This window comes from Artibeus jamaicensis, unplaced genomic scaffold (genome assembly GCF_021234435.1).
Source record: "Artibeus jamaicensis isolate MK-2021 breed Jamaican fruit bat unplaced genomic scaffold, CSHL_Jam_final scaffold_1019, whole genome shotgun sequence".
NCBI lineage: Eukaryota > Metazoa > Chordata > Mammalia > Chiroptera > Phyllostomidae > Artibeus > Artibeus jamaicensis.
In genome coordinates, this window is record NW_026522025.1 from 24,294,312 (window position 1) to 24,304,982 (window position 10,671).

General features: G+C 39.6%; 1 protein-coding gene across 2 annotated transcripts in view; it reads right to left on the reverse strand.

Annotated features, from left to right (window-relative positions):
* The window catches only part of USP33 (ubiquitin specific peptidase 33), a 50,896-nt gene extending 40,582 nt beyond the window's left edge, over positions 1 to 10,314 (reverse strand). For both annotated transcript variants that reach the window (XM_037148120.2, XM_037148119.2), the window contains exon 1: positions 10,093 to 10,314. In XM_037148120.2, coding sequence (XP_037004015.2) covers positions 10,093 to 10,131 — 39 coding nt within the window. In that variant the 5' untranslated portion in view covers positions 10,132 to 10,314. The remainder of the gene's footprint in view (positions 1 to 10,092) is intronic.
* Positions 10,315 to 10,671: the final 357 nt, after the last annotated feature.

Below are 10,671 nucleotides of genomic sequence, written 5' to 3' on the forward strand. Positions count from 1 at the left end.
CTTCCCCAAATTGGGAACCCTTTTAACAAAGACCTTTTTCCTTCTCCATCAATCTGTTATGCCAGTGTTCAACGGCAGGCAGCCGAATCCCACTCTGTTCAGTAACAGTTTGTTCTTTATAAAGTAAATGAAACTGCTGTGAAACCATCTGCTCAGCTTTGTTTTCCAGTAAGAGATCTTCAATCATCTTTTTTGATTCTTTAGTGGAAACTGGTCAGATATTTACCAATAGGGTCAATCTGACTGGCATATTTTGCTACAAAATTATCTATTTCCTCTCAATTTTCAACTTTAGCCTCATAGCACTCCATGTAATATTCAAGAAGATTTGCATAAAATTCCATTAATCACTCACATATTTGGGTGTCTATGATGATGTTTACTTTCTCATTCCTAATCTTGTCTATTTTTACTCCAATTTTAACTTTCCTTCTCCAAGAGGTTTATCTAATTCATTGGTGTTTGCCAAGAACCAGCTTTGAGATTTATCCTTTCCACTACTTTTGTTTCATTTCCAATTCCATTAATTAGTTTTATCTTTAATCTTCATGTCCTATTTGGTTTTGGTATTATTTTCTTAATCACTAAACATGAGTTCTGAATTCTCTATTTTTATTTACTTAATAATAAATCATTTAAACTATACATTTTTCTTTAAATACCAATGCTAGCCAATGAAATGGAAATGCTCTCCTCACTGCTTTCTAGACAGTCTATAATCTCACTTTTGACTTTAAAATGTATGAAGTTCATCATCAGAAGAATAGATATATATATTCATAACTGAATACTATACAATAGTTTAACTGTATGAACTCAATGGATAATTTATCAATATGGATAGATCTTAAGGAGAAATGTTGAATGGGAAGAAAGATGCGGAATGACGCATACTGTATGATACCAGTGAAGTAAATATTTAAAAAACATATAATAGCACATGGTACCTGAATGTACACATCTACTGTGGAAGCATAAGAATACAGACTTGAAAGGTATGCTCTGAACGTGGCCTCAGAGCAAAGAAATAGGGACTAGGGAAGATTACATAAGTTTACTTTGTTTGGCTCTTAATTTTCTGGTATCTAAACAATTTAATGAGAATTATGCATGTAAACAAAAGCCAACAATTTGTACCACCGCTATTTAGTATTTCCTACAAGTAAATACAACATTATCAAAATAGAAGGGCCTTGCCCTGGCTGGTGTAGCTCAGTGGATTGAGCTCCAGCCTGCAAACAAAACAACCCTGGTTCAATTCCCAGTCAGAGCACATGCCTGGGTTGCAGGTCAATTCCCAGTGGGGCACACAGGAGATTCATATTTCTCTCCCTCTCTCCTTCCCTTCCCCTGTAAAGATAAATAAATTTTAAAAATCTAAAAAAAAAAAGATCGAAGGCCCTTAACATTCTAGTTACCTAGTTTTACTGAGTTAATTCATAAAGATTTATTCAGATATAAGAAGGTAAGACAATAGGGATTCTTAGCTTCTTCAATTTTTTTTTCTCAAAGTGTACACTAAAGGAAAGAAGGCATGCATGCTTTTATACTGGTCTGAGTTTGCTCAGGGGAGATAAGTACCAGACATTAGAGAAGACAACATGAAGGCAGTGAAAAATAATACTTATGTCTGAAAGTACTATTTGTTCAGTGCAGATGGAGATGCCACAAAACTGAGACTCCCCTAGCAACCGTGGCTCACAGGATGGGAATTACTGGGGACCACACGAAATTTCAAACTTTGCATGGTAATTAAGGCTTTCCATAATTTGACTTCAATTTTTTCTTATTTTACAATCTTTAATCTAGCAACGTTTTTCTTTACCTGCTCCAACAGGACTATTTTAAAATTTCTCAGCCATAATGAGGCTTATAATACCAACTGAAAAAATTTCCAGATTAAAACAATTGCATTCATGCTCTGTGATGCACAACTTTGGGGGCTCAACTGCCCAACAAATTGCTTCTCAAGTTATTATTTTTGTGGGAGAGGCATATCTTAGCAGTACAATCTCCACATTTCAGACCCACAACTCTGACCCTGCCATCCTAGTAACAAAATAACAGATAATTCGAATACTAATAGTAGAAAAACACAGGAGCTGTGTTATATTTGTCACACAGCAGGATATAGTTGGTAACCTAATGAGAGCCTTTTAATATTGAGAAACTGCCCATATTCCATTGTTCAGTCCATTCCAAACAGCAATTCCTTCATTTATCAAGAGACAGGCTGCCCCGTCATCTGGCCCCACAGACCCAAGACCAACTCACCCACTACAGATGAATCTGCCTGACTCTCATGTGCACCAAGTCTGGTTCCTCTGGCAACACCACTGTGAAAAAAGTGGTTTGATAGCTCCCACCTCAGGCTCAACCACATGAAGGTTTCCCCAGCAGCTGCAGATCTGAAACAATTCTGTATGTAGAATGCTAAACATGAACCTCTGGTGACTAGTGTATTTTCGAGTACCAATCCCTTTACATCCAAGAAAGTCTGTTCCTTTTTGTAGTGAAATGAATCTTTGGAGGAGTTCTAAACCACTTTTCATCAATCAGTGAATATTCAAAGACAGCTAAATTTGAAGCCTGCACAATAAGCTTATCTTTATAACACATACCATACTATACACCTCTCTTTTGTCAGTCCTTCATATCTATTTCTCTGAATTTTCATGAATTTCTATTTTACAAAGTAATTATTTTATATACACTGACAGTAGCATAGAAATAAAACACTTAGTATTTAAAAAGTCAGATTTAGCCCTGGCTGGTATGGCTCAGTAAATTGAGTGCCAGACGGTGAAGCGGAGGGTCGCTGGTTTGATTCCCAGTCAGGGCACATGCCTGGGCTGCAGGCCAGGCTCCCTGGTGTGGGGAGTGCAAGAGGCAACCACACACTGATGTTTCTCTCCCTGTCTTTCTCCCTCCCTTCCCCTCTGTCTAAAAATAAATAAATAAAATCTTTTTTAAAAGTCAGATTTAAGCATGAGAAAAAAATCTGTTAGGAAAAATGGTAGCTAATTTACTAGTTACACAGATTAATATGAATTCAGAATGATGTCTATACTTAAAAATGACAGGGAAACTCTCCTCTCCCTTCCCCTCAAAAGATAAATAAATAAAATCTTTAAAAAAAAAAAAAAAAAGACAACTGGATAAAGATACAGAAGGCAGGCTAGTGAAATCTAATTATAAAAAATAAGTCTTTAAATTAATAAATTGAGCTAAAATCAAGAATGAATGTAATATCTTACATTGGGGGTTGAAAGAATCTACTATCTAAAGTGAGGCCAAAAAGTGGTTTTAGACAGATTCCAGACACAAGGAAACTCCTATGGTAACAGGCTGGTCAGGCCAGATAGCTGGGGAGCCAGGGAGACCCTAATCCAGGAGAAACCCCAATCTGTCAGAGCCAGCACCTCCCCATAGAAGGGTGGAGAGAAATGCTGAGATGCAGATTAAAACAGCCACAGCAGAAGGAGGCTGCCCGAGGCAACACAGCTTGTGTGCCACCGACAGCCAAGCAGCTCCAGAACCAGATGGAGGGAGCTTGTACTGAGACTGCATGGGGAGGAAAAGGTCAAAACACACATGTATGCTGGAGGTCAGCAAACTGCAGCAGAGGCCAGATGCCCCATCCCCAGCGAGGGACTTGTGCACCTCTGCGTGATTTGTGATCTTGCCGTCTTGTTGAACATAGCGGCCAGAAATATAGCAAAGACAAACATGGCTGATATTAGCTCACATTGGTTGAAAAGCTGGACACTCCCACGGCACTAGGGACTTGGGGAGGGGACTTTAAAGCAGAAAACAAGCAGAAGTCTTGCTTTTTCTTGCCTTGTGGAAGTGGCTGGGGAGCACTTGGGGCTTCGGCCTCACAGGGGACCAGCCAGCAGCAAAGGTGGAGTCCCACGCTGGAATATGTGCCTCAACGGGGCACCAGCCCTTGGGCTCACCCTGAAAGCAGTGCAGAGCACGTTCCTAGGGCCTAAGGGCGCAGGCAGCCTCAAGAGTAGGGACTCACATGTACAGCTTCCCCTGCACAACCACCTGGAGTAATCTGGCAGTGCACCCCAGATCCCAGACAAAAAGAGAGCTGCACAAAGCAACGGTGATGCTAGAACCCACTGGTGCACACCAGAGAGGCAGAATGACAGCCTGAGAATGAAGATCCATTTGTTTAGCCATCTTGGGACTCCAAAAGGACAGATAGGAATAACGGGGAACTTCTGGGCATGGGTTTGGACTTCAATCTTTTCGGGATCACAGGAATTTCTACGCTTTGCAGATGAGGTTGGCTCAGAGCAGGAATGCTCCCAGCCCCCTCAAAATTGGGTACCCTATTAATAAAAACCTTTCTCCTTCTTCACAAATCCTTGTTATGCTTAATCAAATAACAGTGCAATCCTTAGTCAATTTTTCAATAGAACGATGTTAAAGAATTTAAGAATAGCCAGTCTTATTTGTGCCCATAAACTAAGTAGATTAGCTGAAATATTTCATTTACAAAGAATACTAAAAGCTACAGAATAAGAATGCCTTCCATACAAAGCCTTAAAATAAATCATTTGAAAATGGTATTAAGACAACACTGGGGCTAAAGGTAAAGTTTCTAAAGCAAAGCTACAGGGGTTCAAATTCAAGCTCTACTATATCCTAGGTTTGTGACCATGTTTAAGTTACTTCTCTGAGTCTCAATTCTCTCATCTATAAAGTCAAGTAAATTACAAATATCTACCTAATGGAGTTGGGGGGTAATCATAAGAAATGATTGAACGTATAGATGCTTAGACAGCAAAGGCAAAAATTGGAGAATTTGGTACATGTGTTCTGATTATCTGAACATAATGACCAAAGTCATGATGGGGAAGCTCAAGAGTTAGAAAATTTTAAGTTACAGTTAATAAGCTTAGTAGGTAATGCATATAAAAAAACTATTGTTCCCAGAACTGTTAGACCCAGCCTGGCTCCAGGAGATGACAAGAAATTCAACCTTAGTGCCCCAGGAGGACTGCAAACAATCAAGAAGGTACCTGAGCCATTGTGCTCCAGGGAAGAGACTTCCTCACTCAGGAGGACAAAGATCAAGAATCGTCAGATGAAAAGATTCTAGGAAAATTGTTGGACTGCAGCTTTTGTCTGATTAACCTTTTTCCTGAATTCTAAACCCCTTACACTTTTCTTCTCCTTATAAAAATAAGGTCTGCTTGAGATGAGATACAGGACAGTCTTTTAAGTTACATAACCCAGCATCTTCTCGGATAGTCAGCCATCTGAATAAAGCACCCATAAAGATGCAACCCCTGACTCTGTTTCTTAGTTCTGGTACTTACAGGCAGAACAAACACTGACTCTTCCAGATTCTGTAAAGGGTCATTTCTTTTTTATGTAACTTGAAAAGGTTAGAAATAGAAAATCCAATCAATGGTGAAGATTTTTCAATATTTAAGAGTTATACATCAATGGAAAGTTGAACCTAGTGAAGTGGGATGTTTTCTATCACTTTTATACACACACTGATCAACTGTCAAAGGTAGTGTTTCATAGGACATCATTTTGCACTAAAAAGTCAATTCTAAGATTCTGATTACAGAAAAACTGATGTGTCTATCAGTAATTTCAGCCACTACTATTCCATCACTATAATTAATCTGGCTCATCCATATGTACCATTTTATTATAAACAGCCTGACTGGAAAAGCTCAAAAATATTAGAATCTAGAATTATTTTAGCTGCAAAGGTACAATAGTACAATAAGCTTATGGCTAATTTTTCCATATTTACTGTAGAAGAAATTTGCTACCCAAAATAGCAAGCCAAAAAAAACGACGAGTGGAAATATCAGTGAAAAGAATACAGTAACAAGCAGAAAAGTTTATTTCATTTTTAAATCAATCTACAGTAAGTATTAGTGAGGACTTTTAACATATGAGAACTTATAAAATGGTTTCTTTTCTTTAAAGAAATATTCTGGAAAACATAAATTCCTTCAAATCTCCATACAGATCTCACAGTTCCATAAATCCTCTACTAATCTATCTTAATTTTCTTTTTTTAAAGATTTTACTTATTTGTAGACAGAGGGGAAGGGAGGGAGAGAGGGAGAGAAACATCAATATGTGGTTGCCTCTCATGTGTCCCCTACTGGGGACCTGGCCTGCAACCCCAGCATGTTCCCTGACTGGGAATCGAACCAGTGACACTCTGGTTCTCAGGCTGCACTCAATCCAACAAGCTACACCAGCCAGGGCTCTATCTTAATTTTCATTCAAACCATAACACAAAAAAAGAAATTTAGTACTACTCTTCTAATTTCCTTCTTCCTAAAAACATGTCTCTCTGACCCTTAACAGTCTAGTTAAGAGAAAGCTTTATGATACCTATTAAGAAAACTATACAGCCCTGGCTGGTATAGCTCAGTGGATTGAGCAGGGGGTCTATGAACTAAAGGATTGCAGGTTTGATTTCCAGTCAGGGCACATGCCTGGGTTTCGGGTCAGGTCCCCAGTAGGGGACACACGAGAGGCAACCATACACTGATATTTCTCTCCCTCTCTCCTTCCCTTCCCCTCTAAAGATAAATAAATAAAATCTTTAAAAAAAAAGAGGGAGAACAAGAATAAATTAATGTGAGTAAGAGTTCTAAAGGAAGTTCAAACCAGCTGATAGTAATTTTCACCCTAAGTTACTTCTGAGAAACATGAAGGAGTGATAAACAGCACATCAGCATTATAAGACAGTCATTAAAAATACTGATGCAGATTATGTAGAAACACAGAAAAACAAATTCAACCATCATATTCTAATGAAAACCACTCTGAAGAATTTTTATCAATTTTTTTGCAAGGCTATTGGTGATTATAAAAAGGACGGAATAAAAATGTATTCATCTAAATAATGCTTCTACTGAAAACAATAAATTCCTCCTGGATTTTATAAATCATTAAATATTATAGAAATTGGTTTTATTTTATGTCACATTCAGTCTCACATTTTCACCATATTACCCTATTTCAGGGCTGTGCTAGACCCTGGGAGTACAAAGGTATATTTAACAAAGGCTTACAAGCAAAGATGGACTTGACATTATAAATTTAGTGCGGTGGTAGCATTATTCAAATCTCTACTTTTCCCTCTTGAATGACTAGTCATCTACATTCTATTTTATCAACACTCTTCAACACCCTGCAGCTCATTCTGCAATCATGTGGATCATATACCTCTTCTGATCAAACACCTTCAATGAAGTCTTTCCATATATTTGTCTTTTTCATCTACTACTACCATAACATTATCAGTCCAAATATTCTATCAATGCTTTTCTGATATAATTTGTAACTTTCCAGGAATCCAATAATCTGTTCATTTTTAAAATGTCCTACAATATTCGCCCACTGAAAACCTTTCAAAGCTCACTCATCTCAAATACCATCTCTACAAAGACCCAATCACCTAAATTTCTTATTATACTCAAGACACCTACCCTAGTTCTGTGTTTTTTAAAAAAAGAAAGAAAACCTACCCTACTTGACTACAACTTGACTGTAAATTATTTGAGGACAGAAACCATGTTTCATTCTTACTATTTTCTAAAAGGCTTTTCCTGATAGACTCAGAGATGTTTATCTACTTAGCCTTCCAAAGTAACTTTTTACAGGGATGTTTATTTTTATACATGCAGCTTCTTCAATATTAGTCCTCTTAATATATATATTCTATTTTATACAAAATTTTTGCTTTTTATAGACAAACCATTGTACTCATCTTGGACTCTTTGGAACTGGACTATCAAAATGCTCCTGCAACACACATCAACTTTTTTTAAAAAATAAAATTAAAAACTACACTAAAAAGGCTGTTGTTAGTCCTTTCTCCTTCAGAAGTGACTACATATCACATCTCTCATTAAAAACCTTTCATCATTTACGTATTTCATTTTCTTGCAAAAAGTCCACTCTGTCATTTGCTATAGTTTCCAGTGCTCTGGTATCTATCTGAATTCCAATTTATATTCAAAGGTTATTTCAGCAGGATTATTTTGGGCTTTAAGGAAATTCTGATTCTTATGCAATCTCAAAATGCTTCTATCATAGGAAAAGACTTTACTTCTTGTCATTACTAAGAGGATTGGCATAAGGATCTAGTAAGACTGTGTACGTAAAAGGTCAATAAAAATTCTAACAGCAGGCCCTGGCTGGTGTAGCTCAGTGGATTGAGCACGGGCCTGTGAAGCAAAGGGTTGCCGGTTCAATTCCCAGTCAGTGCACATGCCAGTGCACAATCAGGGCACATTCCTGGGTTCCAGGCCACGTCCCCAGTAGGGGACACATGAGAGGCAACCACACATTGATATTTCTCTCCCTCCCTTTCTCCTTCCTTTCTCCTCTCTCTAAAAATAAATAAATAAATAAAAACTTAAAAAAATTCTAACAGCAATACATAAACTAAAAATTATCTCAACTCAGAATTTCAAGTATTTTTCAAAAAATATTTACTACAACACAATGCTATTAAACTGCACTGTTATGTTAGTTATCTGTAGTTTACAAACAGCTCATAAAAGACAAAAAAGTGAACGCTGGCAAGGAATCAGATCACAACTAAGAAGTAACTTTAAGTGGACTATTCCTCTTGCATACAGCAGGAAATTAAATGTTTTATTACAGGAATACCTTTTTGTACTGTTTTGTTGTTGTTGTTTGGTTTTTTTATCCAACCCTGCCAAAGTAAAGGAAATAACATAAAGCTCCTGGCATGCTGTAAATGTACTATAATTTTGTCTTAAAATTAGCATTGCCTTTCGATAAAAGTCCTACTTTTCCCCTTATTTATATTAGTAGTAGTAGTAACATAAATTCACTAACAATATGTTACTGTTTTTAATTTTTTTGATTCACATGAGAGAGACAGATAGATATCAATTTGTTGTTCCACTTATTTATTCACTCATTGGTTGATTCTTATAGATACTTTGACCCGGGATCAAGACGCGGTGCCTTAATCCAACACTCTACCTGAGCTATCCAGCCAGGGCCTAACAAAATTTGTTTGCCTACGTTCAAAGCCAATAGCCTATTATCTGATTTGGTCGGACTTTTCCAGATGACTGTCCCAATAAGAAATGAAATAAGGAAACCTCATTATTCCTTCAAACAGGTATTTCTTTAAAAAAATTATTAAACTAAAAAATTCGATACGTCTATTAAGCAAGAAGTCTAGAGATCCTTGTGGTATAAAATCCATCTTCAGAGCCTATGCTCCTGCCAGGATATTCCCTACGGGCCCAGTTTTCCAGCCTAATACTGATTATACGAGAATGTAAACCCTAAACATACTTCAGTTGAATGCAAACCACCTAAAAGAATCTCATCCAACAGATCAATGTGCACCTTGTAAATAGTCAAACAAAAAGAGTTTTGCAGTTGGTAAATATGTGAGAGTAAAGGTCTGGGAAACAACCCTCTAAAAAAATTAACCCAAACAAAAACTGCTGAAGGACAGACCGTAAGGAAAAACCTCTGAGAAACACTATGGATCAAACACTAGGGGCAGAAAAATTGCAGGAACAATGACACCTAGGTTTTCCTGTTCATAACAATAGATAACGGGGACCTTGGGGCTGCAAGAATGGTTCCCAGCACCCCAACTGCGCCTCAAAGTGAAACCAGAACCAGGAGCCAGCTGGCCGCGGGGCTTTCAGTCGCCTGCGCCCACAGTTGGGGGTTGGCAAGCTGGAAGAGTAAGACCTCGAAGACAGGAGCCGGGCCCCTGTCAGGGCACACGCTTCACCCCTATCCTCTGCTTCCCCAGGGGAGCGCCCCCTGGGGACCCTTCCTCAAATCTACAACCGACTCGCGTCCTCTGCTGACCCCTACTGCGGCGGCCACCAGATCATCCCTGCAAAGCAGAGCACGGAGACGGCCTTCTCCACGCCCGCCAGTCCTCCCAGACCTCGTACTTGCAAAGGAGGCCGCAGCAGCGACCGCAGCACCCAGCGTACAAACGCGAGATCTGAGATCAGCTTCGGGCGACCTGCGAAGCGCTCTAAGGCGCCCCACCCCCACCCCTCCAAGCAGCGACGCGCTCACCTCCACGGCCTTCCCGACGGACCCCGCCAGCGCAGCCATCAGTGGCCTGCAACCGCACTTCCACAAGGTTTTTTTCCTCCCCAGGCCTGGACGAGAGGTAGCGTCACGTCGGGAAGGCCGGAAAACGGCTCAACACCGCAACCCGTAGGATCCCCGCCTCCTGCACCGGCCACTTCCCGAAGCAGCCGCGGCTCCTTCCGGTGTCTCCAAGCAGCAGCCCGCGTCACGGTCGTCGGGATAAGGCGGGGAGGGGTGGGGCGCGGGGCGAGCGTGCCCCGCCCCTGAGGCGTGGCCAAGGCGTGCTAGAGCAGGTGAGAAGACTGTGGACTGTCCGCACCTCCAAATTAGTTACAGAGACTGTATACACGTGATCACTTTTAGGCTTTGGGTACTTTTACTTTTTCATGTATTCTCCTTCTCCGTGTTTTCTACTGTCACTATGCCCATTAGCAGGTCTTGCTGATGCATTACAGAATCTGCATTAAGGGTGGCCACCGAAGAGCCTCAGGTTTCTGACTGTGCGAAGAAATAGTAAACAATTCAACACCTTTCCCTCCTCTCCTCTTGTATTTATTTATT